Source organism: Peromyscus leucopus, chromosome 20 (genome assembly GCF_004664715.2).
Source record: "Peromyscus leucopus breed LL Stock chromosome 20, UCI_PerLeu_2.1, whole genome shotgun sequence".
NCBI lineage: Eukaryota > Metazoa > Chordata > Mammalia > Rodentia > Cricetidae > Peromyscus > Peromyscus leucopus.
Window position 1 is genome coordinate 1697878 of NC_051080.1, and position 14556 is coordinate 1712433.

The window sequence follows — 14556 nt, forward strand, 5'->3', positions numbered from 1 at the left end:
TGGAATGTAGAAAAGCGCCATTCTTTTTATTTAAATATCCTAAATATATCACGAAGGAACATACACTGCACTTTAATGGTAAAAAGATACAAGTTTATAACATCTTATAAAAACTACCATTTAAAAGTGATCTTGTTCATTTGATAGTCCCCTCCCCCATAGCAAAATAAGTATATTTAAAAAAAAAAAAATGGAGCGCGGCAGGAGGGGAATTGAAGATAAAAGCCCAGGGCCGCAGCAGGGGCAGGGGACCCTGGGGCGAGGGTTGACTGGTGCAGCTCCACTCATCCAACCCCCGGGTCAAGCCATGGAGCACAATCAGTAGCTAAGTGATGAGAGGCGGCTGATGGGGACCAATGGGAAGGGTAGGCACCAGCAAGGGCAGGATGTGGGCTGGCACAGGAGCCCACCCAGGGACTGGTATCTCTCCCCTACCCAACCCCACATTCACATTTTGATCTCTGAGCACCTGCCCTCTCTTCATCTCCCGTCTGCACACACCTGAGCATCTGTCCAGTGCTAACAGGCCACCCCCCCGGCAGAGGTGCAGCATCAGCACCAGGAGCCTTTGCAGCCGTCTGTGGCTTCCCTGGGGTGGAGATGTGGTTCCTGGGCCCTTGGGTGTCCTATTACTCTTCACCCCAGAGCCTGTCTGTCCTCAACCACTGCCAGCCTGAGCTTCTCACACCCAGGCCTTGGCAGTGTGGTTCCGGTAGGGCCATCTGTACATACATCCCAAAGTTCTCTCCACTCAGGCAGGAAGCCGAGGTCTGCAGGGCCTGCGCCAACCCAGCACATACATTCATACATGAAGAAGCATGGGTCACTCTTCTATTTCTCCCCACAAATAGATCATCTTCAAGTAGCAGGGAGGGATTCCACTTCCAGAAGCATTTTGGGAGGATATCTTTCTCACTATATCCTTTCCCAGAGTTGAGTGACAGAAAAAGCCCAGCCCGGCAGAACCCTCTAACATCAAAGGCCTGCTTTATGTGCACAGAGACGCCAGGGGCCACACGGTGCATCATGCACTGAGGTGCAGGTTCCAGAGCATGTTGGATGTAGGGACAGCATGAGCTGGAACACACGGCAGTGAGCATCCTCAGACACCTCGCCCAAGGCTCTCGGGTGCTGTCCGAGTCAAGATGAAGGTTGCAACATCTTCCCTTCTTTTTCCCTGAAGTACTTCAACCCAAGAGGTATGATGTACTGTCCCTCAACACACTGGAAGAGGCCACAGCCAACAGTCTGCTGCTGCCTGGCCCTCATCTGCTAGGCAAGAACTTCTTCTTGGAGGCTGCCATCTCAGATTCCTACCCACAGCTACAGCTGTGCGTGTGCTCAGGTCAGTCTCCATGATTATACCTGAAGTCGGCCCCCCCAGGGTGGGGTAGTGCTCAATGAAATCCAAAACCTCCCTTAAGGATCCTTTCTTTAGCAGGAAGGGAGTTATTTCTCTTTAGAAAATACATGTTCATAAGCCCTGGCTTAGAAACACTCTAAGCAGTACACTGTTGAATCAATCTAAAAACAACAACGAAAACAAACAAAAAAACAAACAAACAAAAAACCAACCCAAAAATCCTCCTGAAACAAAACCCCTCGGCTCCCTTGTTCTCAGCAGCCTCCGGGAGGCAGGCACCCTGAAGGTCTTTCTGTCCTCTAAGTTGGTGGCCGAATAAATTTGGCTCAATAATTTTCATCCCTTCCAAGCAAACACACACAAGCACCCACAAATCAGACAGACAGACACACCTCATCACTTTTCCAAGGGCAGACAAGATGGGGGTTTGGAACAGAGTGAGGTCAACACTAAAACAGACATTAGGGCCCTCCCTCTGCAGCAGCCCTCCTCCTCCACCTTGTTGGTAGGGATGCCTACCAAGGAGGAAGCCAAGATCATGTTCTTTGGGACTGAAGACAGACCTCCACTCCACTACTTGAATACAGTTGCAGGGCCTGGGCAGGAAGGGGCTCTGTCACAGTCACATCAGGGCCACCACTTCTGTGCCTCTAACCGCTGGTGGCAAACCTTGCGCTGTCTTTGTTCTAAGACGGCACGAGGGGACAGCGCACTGTGATACCCATAACTCCTGCTCAATGGCTGCCTGGTTTTTGGAGTCAAGGACAGTGAGGTAGCCACAACCATAACCCAGACCAAGCGCCCTGAACAACGGGCCGCGCGGGCTACCCCACCCAAGTTTCCTCCAAAGGCACTTGAGCCGGCCCCATCAGGCACTGGTGTTGCACAAACCACAAGAACACCCATGGGCACAACACCGCTCTTCGTGAGGAGATAAAAAGGTATGTCCACTCTTCTTGTCCAACCCACACCTGTCCCTCCCAGTTTCTCCTTTTGTCCTCACAGTGTGTAAGAAGTCCAAGTAAGCTCAGCTGCCAGCCCTGGTCCTATTCTTGTTCAAACAGGAAGTAATGCGTAGGGCTGTGGAACACCAAAGGCCTATGGTAACAGAAAGCGGCTGGACCAGTCACAGTCCTTCAGGACTCTGACTCCAGATCGCCGCCGGTGTCCCCGTTACCTGCTGAAATTCTCGTGATAACAAAACAAAAGCAGGGCAAATCCTCCTCAGTCCGTCTCACTCAGCTGCCAGTCCCAGTCCAAGGTTGTGGGAACGTTTCAGTCTTGGTCCTGTACCTTTGAGTCCCCACCTATGACCTCAGCTAAGGGTCCAGGGACCAGCTCCCCTGCCCAGGAATGCTGTGGAACTTTCCCGAGATCCGCACAGTCTCCGACTATTTACAGAACTGAGGTTCTGGAGCCGCTGTCCTCCGATGCTCACCTCTGCTCACCTGGGGCCACTCCTCTAGGAAGGGGGACAGGTTCAGAGGGAGCGGTGGTGGGGCCATCAGAGCAGAGGGCTGTGCTCTTCGGTGGGCTCTTCTCATCACTCCCACCACCCAGGGCCCCCGAGTCTATAGAGAAAACTGCCCATCAGATGTCTTGGACTGGCATCCTTGGCACATCCGTTTGTGTCTGAGTAGTCGGTCTGTCCGAGAAAAACACTGTGGAGAGAGAAAGGACTAAGTTCCAAGAGAAATTCAGTCATCTGTTAGTAGGTTCCTTCCTCGCAGAGAAGGCATATGCTATGTTCTTGTTCCCTTACCATCCCCACAGCAGGAGCACAGTGGTTAGGAGCACCCATGTTGCTGAGGATGGTGGCACACGCCTTTCATCTCAGAACTCAGGAGGCAGAGAGGCAGGTGCATCTCTGAGTTCGAGGCTAGCCTGGTCTACATAGTGAGTTACAGGACAGCCAGGGCTACATAGACAGACCCTGTCTCAAACAACAGAAAGGACCAAATGCTGGCTCTAGGGGCTTGGGGTCGACTCAGCTGGTAGGGTGCTTGCCTAGTCCACATGAAGCCCTAGATTTGATCCTTAGTACCCGATACACTGAGCATGGTGGTGCACACCTTTGATCCCAGCACTCGGGAGCCAAGGGCAGGAAGATCAGACATTTAAACTCATCCTTGGTTACACAGAAAGTTAGAAAACACCGGGTGATGGTGGCGCAAGGCTTTAGTCCCAGCAAGACTTAGGAGGAGAGGCAGGCGGATCTCTGTGAGTTCGAGGCCAGCCTGGACTACAGAGTGAGTTCCAGGACAGCCAGGGCTACATGAAGAACCCTGTCTCGAAAAAACAAAAAGAGAGTTGGAATCCAGTGTGGACCCCTAAGACCCATCTCAGAAGGGGGGCAGGGCTGGTGAGATGGCTCAGCAGGCGAAGGCCCAGCCTGGTGACCTGGGTCTGACCTCTAGAACCCACACAGTAGAAGGAGGTCCTCTGACCTCCACACTTGAGCTGTACTATGTACACAAAATAAGAAGCAGCTAGGGCTGGGGCAGAGGGCCTGGACTCGGAATGCGGGTTCTATCCTTTCGTCATGTGACAAGGGGCAAGCTCCCTGACAGCCCTGACCCTGTCTGTTTACCTGAGGGAACAGGTTCAGAGCACCCAACACAGCAGCTGCTTCATCCTCAAACACTTACTATTTATTTTGCCGGAGTAGAGATCAACCCCAGGCAGAGGACACACTTGCCAAGACTCACCACGGAGATGCACACCACTAGCTTCTCATCACGTACTTATCTTAAGGTGTGAACATTTTTGGGCCAAAGGACAGGGTGGAAACCTTGTATTTCTTCGAGACAGGCCTTGCTGCTTAACTGAGCCTGGCTTGGAACGTGTGGTCCTCCTGCTCTGCCTCTCCTGAGTGCTGGGATCACAGTGCGTGCTAGGCTCCTCACGGTGCTGCCTTCTAGCGTTCTGGCTTGGTGACGAGAGCTCACACCATGCAGGCGGAACTCAAACTCTCTACGGGCAGCAGAGGGTGCCTCTCAGATGCTGGGTTAGAGCCGCATGCCATCATCACCACCACCAGCAGCTCTCAGCCTAGCATTCTAAGACTCTAAGCAGAGCATCCAGGAAATGTCAGTTCCTATCCTTTCTCATCTCCTGTTCGTGTCTGGCTTGGCCCTCACTTACATCCTCATCAGATCAGACACTGGACCCCCAGGGCAGAGGTTACATCGCTTCCTCCACAGTGCAGGTGCTTTGGAGTTGGACTAAATATCAGCTCCACTCTTACCTGCTGCGTGGGGAGAGTTAACTTCCCTGAACGCATTTCCCCACCACGGGAAGGAAGACAGCACAAGCTACCTATGGGATAGTGAGGTCAGAGCGCCCAGCCCCCTCAGGTTGTCAGGTTTGTTCTCACAGACCCTGGCACAGAATAGGAACTCAAGAAATGAAATTATCAGGCAGCTCTCTGTGAGTCTGAGGCTAGCCTGGTCTACATAGTGAGTTCCAGGACAGCCAGAACTATATAGTGAGACCCTGACTCAAGGAAAATAAAACAAAACAAAAAACCCTGAACCAAACCAAACAAAAATAAATGATATTATGATACTCTAACAAGCACTCTGCATGATTAGCCCCGTAAGGTCAGCGATGGGCCGCTTTTTGAGGTGCTAACTGTATTATGGAGGCCCCTCTGTCAGCTGGGAAGGGACTGGCTCTACTTGGAGAAGGAAAACTTGATGTGTGCTGCTGTTCCAGGGCAGATGACAGGCAAACCTTACCTGATGACATCGTTCACACTGGTAAGGCTTTTCACCACTGTGCACACGCTTGTGGCGTTCAAGATGGTACTTCTGGATGAAACGCATATCACATACATCACACTCAAATGGTTTCTCACCTGGCCAGAGGCAAAAAGAAGTCAGTACCCAGAGACGTTTATTGTAGGGACTGCATTCCAGCTGTCTTCCAGACACCTTAGTGATCATAAACAAGTCAAATTGCTGGTCTCAGTGACACCAGACACAGAGCCATGCAATCCCTCTGTGTCACTCAACTTATCCTCTGCCTCCACTTCTAACGCTCTCCTGGAAAACAAACCCAGCTGGAATACAAGCTACAGCCTATTCCCCCATTTGAATGCAAGCTTGAATACAGGCAAGAGACTTACCAGTGTGAATAAGGATGTGCCTCTTGAGGTGGTAACTGCTCCTAAAAGCTCCAAAGCAGTGTTCACAAATAAAATTTTTGGGAATCTTTACTTGAAAAGAGCCATTTTGTTCCACTACCACCACCTGGGGGCAACAATCAGGCATGTCATAGAGGTATCTCTCTGCCCTCTTCCTAGAGGCTGTTCTACTCTGGGTCCAGTTCCAGCTGCTGGACAAAGAACCTCTCTGATACTGTGAAAGGTGCTGCCTCCTGTCATATCCCTTAGGCTAAAAGTCACGAAGAGAAGAAGACAGACTGGGTGAACCAGCTGTCTTGCCACAGCTAACACTCGGTATGAATGAGGTGGGGTTGGCCTGCCCCTGCTACAAGAGCACACGTCACACTCCCCACGTGTACCAAGAGTGGTCAGCAGGGGTGGACAGCAACTGTCAGGGTGGCCATGGAAGAAATCAGGGCACAAACTCACTACGAAAAAATGGGAGCCATAGTGATAAGAAAGAGACGACCCATTACCAAACTGAATGAGTTCGGGGCTGACCCCATTACCTGCCTTTTTAACAGTCTTTTTTGAATGAGAGGCCTCAGTCAAGCTGTCATCGTCTTTGCGGTTCCGGGATTTATCACTGTCTTTTCGGTGGCCCTTTGAAGACAAATAAAATCTACACTTACAGTCCATCTCAGAAGACACGATGAGACACCAAATGCTGTTTCTTGACAAACAGTTTATAAAGGAGAGTAAACCACCTGCTTCCTCTCCACAATCCACTTCCTCTTCGCCTTTCCTGGTCTAGGACTCTGTAGGTACAGCACCTTCCTTAGCTCTCCAAACACCCACACTCATCTCTCCCAGCTGGACCCCAGTCCCACTTCCCTAAACAGAAGCAACAAGACAGAGCAGGAGGAGCCACAGCTTGGTGCCTCCTGGCAGAGCTGGGGCCCCGACCCCCAAGCCCACAAAGGACTCAGTGTACCTGACTGGAACACCTCAGCACATCAGGGCTGCCCGCCCGCTCGCCGTTTTCGGCCTGCTTGCTGGCAATCTGGCTCAGCATCATCTTCTTGCTGGCTGCAGTGGGAACCAAACTCACACCCGCTAGGCCTTCACAAGCCAGAAGACTTGCCTAAGTTGGAAGGAGATGAGGTGTCAGGTCACCTGGCAGGACAGGACAAAAACAGGCTGCTATCCTCAACACCCAGCAACAGACTGCTTCTCTCCAGGAACAACTCCCTCACCATCAAGCCTTGCCTCCTTCAAGTCCTTTCTAACTGTCTCACCAAGAACTGCTGCCCCCTTTGCATCCCACAGCAATGACACACAGATCAAGTTAATAATCAAACAGCATCAACACTTGCAGTTACTGTACCAAACAGTGTGTGTGTGGCCACATATTACCTAAGGCATTTCTGAGCTTTAACTGCAGGTATGAGGTCTGTCTGTCTGACCCACTGAAACTGGAGATTCCTAGCAATGCCTTTCTCCCGAATTCTTTTATTTTTATTACCTTTACCTATTTATTTTGTGTGTGTGCTCATGCCAGCATCATAGTGGAGATCAGAGGACCAGAAGTTCTCTCCCTCCACATGTGGCTTCTGGGGATGTAATTCAGGTTGTCAGGCTGGCAACCTTCATCTGCTGAACCATCTTGCTGACTCCTCTTCTATTTAAGATTTTGACTACTACTTTTTATTTTATGTGTGTGTATACACACACGCATCATGTGCCACATGTGGGCAGGTACCCAAGGAGACCAGAAAGGGGTGTCAGACCCCCTGCAGCTGAGTTAGTTGTGAGCTGGCTGACGTGGGTTCCGGGACCTGAGTTTGGGTCCTGTGGAGAAGTGCTCTTAACCGCTAAGCAGTGTGGTCCCTAGTAGTGCTCAGATTCAAAGCCAATTTCAGATGGGCAGACCTTGCTGGTGCCAACTACATTTTCTTTCTTTTTTTTTTTTCCGAGACAGTATTTCTCTGTGTAGCTTTGGAGCCTGTCCTGGAACTCATGATATAGACCAGGCTGGCCTTGAACTCACAGAGATCCACCTGCCTCTGCCTCCCGAGTGCTGGGATTAAAGGCGTGAGCCACCACTGTCTGGCACCAACTACATTTTCTATCAGGTTATTTCTCACTTTAGCTTTTAAATTTCCTAAGTGCTGTCAGTTATAGCAAACAGAAAACCTAAATCACCTTGATTCTGGAGTTGAATATACAGTTTCTTTTGACCACTTAGGCCATTTAGGCCATTTATTTATTTATTTATTTTGGTTTTTCTAGTCGGGAGTTTCTCTGTATAGTCCTGGCCATCCTGAAACTCACTCTGTAGACCAGGCTGGCCTTGAACTCAGAGACCTGCCTACCTCTGCCTCCAAGTGCTGGGATTAAAGGTGTGCGACACCACACCTGCTCCCCCTGCTCCCACTTTATTTAGGCCATTTATATGTGTGCACTACATAAAGTTTAAAAAAGTTAATTAAACAGGGGTGCTTTAAGAAATAATCCTTTTCCCCACCATAGTCTTTGACCTGACTTTATTGAACTAGTACTCCATACTTTTGCTATTCAAAAAAGTTAGTCCAAAGTTAAAAATCTTAGCTCTGCTATTTGGGTTGTGTAATTTTGGGCAAGTCTCTCTCTCTCTCTGAAGCCTTGCTTCCTTCAAATGTGAAATGCCTGTCAGAATGCCTACCCTCACAGGATGAAGGAGAATGAGACTGATGTAAAATGCTTAGCAGAACAGTAAACACCATGCTGTGGACTAAGCTGCACATAGACAAAGAAAGACGAAATCCAGAGGCTCTACTCTGCCGGAGAGGAGAAGCCATGTGCGCTGCGGCACTTGGAAGAAAGCCAATCCCACTACAATCAGGCTGCCATCCTGGTGAACTGGTACAGGAGGTGTCCTCAAAGAAAGCTCAGAGAAGCACGCAGCAGCTTTCCACTCAGAAGACTAGAGCAGGCCCTCTTGTCCTTCCAATTCATCTGCCACCTTCACAGTGACAACTATCTTCTCAAAGACATTTACTCTGCTGTTGAACATTCTTGAGGGAGATCCCACTCCCTAGAGAGTAGCATCTCATTCCTTAGGAAGGCACAAAAAGCCCTTGGGCCACACTCTGCTGACTTCTCCAGAAAACAACTCCCCCATTCATCCTTATTTATCCTGTCTCCCTAATGATGCCCCATTTAATCCTCTGCTCCCTAACAACTACCAAATTACAGGTAGTACCCTGGACCTCACCATACTTTCCCACGCCTCTAAGTCTGTGCCCACACAGTCCCCCCGTCTGAATGCCCTTCTCTGTTTGTTTGGCGAAACCCTATGCGTCCTTCAGGCTTCGCTCTCATCCCTCCGTCCAGGCAGGAGCACCAGTCTGCAGCACCATCCCCTCATCACTGCAGACCCTTTTAGTCAACAGACGCAGAGGCATTGTGAACATAAAAATAAATAACAGACTGTCTTTCCACCCCTCCCCTCCCCCCCCCAACTAGCCTGGACGCTTACTGGGGACAAGGACAATCTTATTCATCTTTGTATTCCAAGCACAATGCCTTGCATGTAACAGGAGCTCAATAAAATTCCTGTTGAAAAAAAAAAAACAAATGAAGCATTCACCAGACTATTCACTCCCTTCTGCCCAAGTACTCCACGTACCAGAGGTACACTGAGGATGAGGTGCTTTGCCAAGGGCCCAGCAGCGCCTGTGATGTGGTATATAGCCTACCTCCTTCATTTGACTGGAAGCTCCCTGAAGGCAGGGAGGCCTGTCTCCTTTCCTTCCTCTAGATCTCCCCCTGGTGCTTAATACAGAGCTCGGCTCACTGGGGATGGTCAATACTGTTGGCTAAGGCAGAATTCAAGAGTGACATTGCAAACAGGCTTCCCAGTGAATGGTCTTGAAGGAGGACGCTAGAGCTTTTTACCTGAGCCATGCTGATTTTTCACTTAATGAACCCAAAAGTTCAGAAGTTCTTTATCCAGCTTTCCTTAAGACACTGCTGTTTGAAGAACTGTCACCAAATCTCAGTAACGGCTCCTTCCTGTCCATTCTGTTCAGCTGCCATATTGAACAGCCCTTGTCTTCTCAAAGAATTTAGTGTCCTCCAAAGGGAAAACAGGTGTTGCAAAAATCCGAGGTCTCTGACTTCTGCCTATTGCCTGAAGAAATGAGAGTCTATCAGTCTTGGTTTCCCAGTTGACTTCTCTTGGTGAAGCTCTAGGTCTGCTCCAGAAACCTGAAACCAGAAAGGGAGACGAGCCCCTTAAGTGCAACATCCTCAGGCCATACAGTAAGTGACGCTCTCTCAACTTATTCTGCTGGGCGCTCTGCAGCTCAAAAGGAGGACAGGAGTCAAGCAAGCGCTTTCTTTCTAGGTCAGTAGAAGAAATTGGCCTCCTGGGCCAGGAGGAGCAGCCAACAGGAGTAAAAGTAAGTTGGGTCTCCTACAGAGAATCTGCCAACACAGTAAGCGCTCAGATTTGCCATCTTAGGAACGGAAGAAGGGGGCGGAGGCCCTCTGGGGCTTTTGTGCCGAGTGGGCCGGCCTGCAAAGCTGGCACTCCACAGCAGAACCGCGGCGGAGGGAAGCTCGGGGGCCACCGCCGAGCGCCGGGGTGGCTGGCGGACACCGACTTGGCAGTGCCCGCACGTGAGCGTTACTCCGCGTCCGCCCGAGGGTACGTAGATCGGCCGCGGAGGTGGAGGGCGGGCACGCTCCTCTGCAAGCAAGCAAGCAAGCGAGCCAGCGAGCGAGCGAGCAGCCGCAGCGCGCGGACCCGGGGCCGAGCCCGGGACGGGCGAGCCGCGCGCGGCCCGCGTGCTCGTGCCCGCGCCCCCTCCCGGCGAGCCCCCTTCACCCCGGCGGCGGCGGCGGCGGCGGCGGGAGGGGAGGGCCGGGCGGGAGGGCGGGGAGAGCGGGGCGGGGGCGGCCGCCCGGCCCTCCCCTCGCGGCCCCCTCCCTCCGCCGCGCGCCCCTCCTCCGCCCCGCTCCCCTCCCCCTTCGCGCGCGGCGCCCCACGGCCTGCGAGCTGCCGAGGCGCCGCCGCCCGCCGCCCGCCCGCCTCGACGCTGCCTCCCCGCGGCGCGCGCCTACCTGCCCGGCGCGGCCTCCCGCCGTCTCCTCCGCCGCGCGGCGCCTCCCCCGGGGCCCCGCGCACCCCGTGCCAAGCCCGCGGCCGCCGCTGCCCGCGCCGGGACCGAGGCAAGTTTACAAACACCAACCCGGGGCCCGTTTCCCCGGAAGCACTTCTCCCTCCCCCTCGGCTTCTTTGCCGAGCGGCCACATCCACTTCCGGGCCCGGGAGCCTGGGCAGGAGGGGGCCGCCGAGAAGGGGTGAGGCTGGGGACGCGCGGAGCGCTGCAGCTGGCGGGTGGGAGGGGTGGCGGCCCGGAGGGCCGGAGGAGGGTGGTGCGAAGGGGGCGCGCGTGCGCGGTGGCGCGGCGGCGCCCCGGCCGCCATCTTGACTGAGGGCAGACACCCGGCTCGCTCCTCGAGTCCGTAAGGGGGTCGAAGTGTTCTTTGAGAAGGTTCGCTGGGTAGCGCTGCTTGGCCCCTGGAACACCTCCATCTCTCTCTCTCTCCTGGTGCTCCCGAGTGCGGAGCCCCAAATAGAAGCTGGAACAGTTCGTGCCCCTTATCTTTTCGTTTCACTTGGTCAGGTTTGCGCGTCCGGAGCTTGCTGTCCGGCGCAGACCTGCAGGCTGTGGGGAGAGGAGTTAGATCATTGCGCAGCCTTGCGGTACACACACTAAACCGCACTCCCGAGTATGAGTCCCGGAGACGGTCTCCAAGTACCCAAGACAGCCCTGCCCCCGTCCCGTCCCGCAACCCTGTGCCCCGAGCCAGACTCGTTAGTTTCTCTCCTCCCTAGTCTAGGTGATCTAACCTAGGCTTCCGTGCAGGAAAAGGCCTTTTTCCCTTCGGTGGACTAGTCTTCTTGGAGACGTGGACATGCATGTTGTTGCTCCCTGGGCCAGGCTGCATTTGAAAAGGGGGAACTAAAAGATGGAATACTCGAAGTGCACGCTTAGCAGAAGGAAACGTGGATTCCATTTAAGTTCTAGTTTCTATTCTAGCTGCTGTCTTGTGAGTTTAGGAGACTGCAAGACACTATTGAAGAAAAAAAAAGTCTATAATGAAAAAAGATAAGGTTTCCTAATCATAGCCCTGCACACTTTAGACCATTAATTTCCGTGTCCTCTTAGGATCACCCTAAAATTGACATACAATGGAGAGAATTGTCACCAGGAACGTTTTAAAAACAAATTGGGGCCCAGGGGAGATGGACCAGCTGTTATAAGTGCTTGCTGGGAAGCCAGGCAGTGGTGGCGCACGCCTTTAATCCCAACCCCTGGGAGGCAGAGGCAGGTGGATCTTTGAGTTTGAGGCCAGCCTGGTCTACAAAACCAGTTCCAGGACAGCCAGGACTGTTACACAGAGAAACCCTGTCTCGAAAAACCAAATCAAAAACAACAACAAAAAAGAGTGCTTGCTGGGAAATCTTGAGGAAATCTTGAATCCTTTGAACAGCCAGGTAACAAACCTGGTCATGGAAATATGCCTGTAAACCCAGCTCTGAGGAGGGCGGAGACTGGAGGACTCTGGGACTTGCTGGTTTCCAGCCTAACAGGGAATTGGAGCCCCAGGTTGCAGGAGAGACCCTGCTTCTAAAGGACTAGGCAGAGTAATAGGCCGGACATACAATACCTTCTTCTGACCTCCAAGTATGCACAGGCACTTGGACCTGCACAGACAGACAGACACACACACACACACACACACACACACACACATACACACACACATACACACACACACACACACACACACATACACACACACACACACACACACACACACACACACAAGTTTTTAAAAATTAGTTTAAGCAAGGAAGTGTGACAAACACCTTTTAAGTCCAGCATCTGGAAGGCAGAGCAGGCAGATCTCTGTGAGTTCAAGGCCAGCCAATTCTGTGAGTTCCAGTTCGATCCAGGACAGGCATCAAAACTACACAGAGAAACCCTGTCTCGAAAAAACCAAAAAAAAAGCAGCTTATCTATTGCCAGTCTACAGGATACCAGGATACAAAAATGTAAAAAATGGTTAACTTTTCTTCTAGTCATGCTTTTGAAGATAATCATTCTTATCATTGTTTTATTATTATATATTTAAAATTTTTATGTGTGTATGAGTGTTTTGCCTGCATGTATGGCTATCACTTGAATGCCTGGTGTCCTTAGAGGCCAGAAGAGGGCGTAGAATACCTAGTAACTCATTGGAGACACCTATGAACCACCTGGAGTTACAGACAGTTGTGATCCACCATGTGGATGTTGTGACTTGAACCTGGGTCCTCTGGAAGAGCAGCCAATGCTCTAAACTGCTGAGCCATCTCTCCAGCCCCAACTATTATATTTTTGGTGCTGGGGATAGATGGAATCCATGGCCTGGCATATTTAGACAGTCAGCTACTGAATTCTCTACTCTCCACCGCTCTCCAAGTCTTACCAGCTTGGTGACCTCTGTACCATGACACTTCTTCTGAATTCATACAAATATTTTTTCACCTAGTACGTGTTTTTTTTTTTTTTTCATCACCTATAATGTGCCAGAAAGTATATTTTACTTTCTGTTTTTGGGATAGGACCTTAGGCTGTAGCTCAAGCTGGCTTCAAAGTCTCCCAAGTTCCTCCTGCCTCAGCCTTGAGTGTTGGGTTACAAACCCAGCAGACAGTCCATGTTTGACATTTGAGTGCAAGTTCATATTTTCAGAATTATTTCACAACAAAAGCTGTGTGAGATGATACACACCAGTTGTCCCAGCTGCTGAGAGATTGAAGCAAGAACATCCCTCGAACCCAGAAATTGAGAAGCCTGAACAGCAGCACAGTGAGACTGTCTCAAGACATAAAAAAAAAAAAACCAAAATGAAACTAAACAAAAATCACCCAAGGCAAACCACCGCAGAAGGAAGGAGCTCCTAGTGAAGGGGCCATGATCCATGTACTTGGGAGATAGGTAGAGGCAGGTGAAAGGCCCAGTATCGACTCAGGACCACCAATACCAAGTTCTCAGCACAAAAGAGACTTATTTGCCCCAGAGGGACAAAGGGCAGGGAGTAAGAGACAAAGACAGGAGATAGAGTATGGGAGAGAAGGGGACAGGGAAAGGGGGGGGCATTTGTCCTGCAGTGGGACAAAGGACTGCCTCTGGGTAGAGAGGAGACAGACCCATAGGCAAATGGCAGTTTATAAAGGTAAAAGGGGAAGCCCTGTGTTGGGATGAGGTGTTTAATTTTAATTTAGCGTGTTAATTAGGTGAGTCTTGATTGCTGGACTTCAATACTTTGATAGCTGGACCTTGGTAGTCAGCCTCAGGAGGAGGAAGTGGCCAAATAAGGGACTAGACCTTGGTGGCTCGATTTAGGGATGTGACCTAAGGTTTAGCAAGGCAGAGGGAATGAGGGAGAAGGGCAAGGCCTGCCAGAGCCATGTTTGCCATACTCGAGCTGTCTAGAGTCCCTTCAGCAGGAGATCAGAACCTCAAGGTCATCCTTGGGCTATATGGTACCCCATCTTGGGGAAGAAATAAACAACAACAACAAAAAAAGACAATAATAATTCAACAGTGGACTTCCTTAGTTTTGATTTGTGACTAAATACTTTTAAGATTTAGTTTTTAATCATGTGTATTAGTTTTTAAGTGTATGAAAGTTTTGCCTACGTGAATATATGTGCATCATATGTGTGCAGTACCCTAAGAGGCCAGAAGAGGGTGTTGGGACCCCTTGAACTGGAGTTATAGATGGTCCTGTGCTGGGAACCAAACCTGGGCCCTCTGCAAGACCAATAACTGCTCTCATCACAGCCATTTCTCCAGCCTACAACTCCTTGGTGTTTTTTTTTGGGGGGGGGGTTGTTTGAGGAGGGGTTTCTTTTTCTTTCTTTTTTTCTTTTGAGACAGGGTTTCTCTGTGTAGCTTTGGAGCCTGTCCTGGAACTTGCTCTGTAGACCAGACTGGTCTTGAACTCAGAGATCAACCTGCCTCTGAATCTGAGTGTTGGTAT

The 14556-nt window shown here is 51.0% G+C and overlaps 2 protein-coding genes across 15 annotated transcripts in view; one reads left to right on the plus strand and one right to left on the minus strand.

Moving 5' to 3' along the window:
• Znf740 (zinc finger protein 740) lies at nt 1–11464 on the minus strand. 13 transcript variants are annotated; one of them, XM_037197336.1, is made up of 9 exons: nt 10581–10845; nt 9142–9722; nt 8992–9068; nt 6466–6615; nt 6239–6289; nt 6045–6134; nt 5493–5616; nt 5104–5222; nt 1–3024 (listed from the first exon to the last, which is right to left on the minus strand). In XM_037197336.1, exons 4-9 carry the CDS (start codon nt 6547–6549, stop codon nt 2935–2937), a joined length of 558 nt encoding a protein of 185 aa, XP_037053231.1. In that variant the 5' UTR covers nt 6550–6615; nt 8992–9068; nt 9142–9722; nt 10581–10845; the 3' UTR covers nt 1–2934. The 13 variants fall into 13 exon arrangements, 9 of the variants coding, with proteins under 9 accessions (XP_037053231.1, XP_037053232.1, XP_037053230.1 ...); XM_037197337.1 differs by having other exon boundaries at nt 6466–6647; XM_037197335.1 differs by lacking the exon at nt 8992–9068 and having other exon boundaries at nt 9411–9722; nt 10581–10848.
• Nucleotides 10033–14556, plus strand: part of Csad (cysteine sulfinic acid decarboxylase) — a 27326-nt gene continuing 22802 nt past the window's right edge. The window contains exon 1 of one of the 2 annotated variants that reach the window (XM_028874488.2): nt 10033–10164. The gene's annotated coding sequence lies outside the window, so the exon portion shown is untranslated. Of the gene's footprint in view, nt 10165–10612; nt 10689–14556 lie in introns of those variants that run through there. The other variant, XM_028874489.2, reaches the window with a different exon arrangement.

Bases quoted from the DNA above. Each gene is read 5' to 3' on its own strand.
- Znf740 (XM_037197335.1), bottom strand. The intron at 5,617-6,044 runs GCAGGTAATGGG...TGTTGCCCCCAG, and splicing joins CAAAAAAGACTGTTAAAAAG to GTGGTGGTAGTGGAACAAAA. The intron at 3,025-5,103 runs GTAAGGTTTGCC...CTCTCTCCACAG, and splicing joins AGTGTGAACGATGTCATCAG to TGTTTTTCTCGGACAGACCG.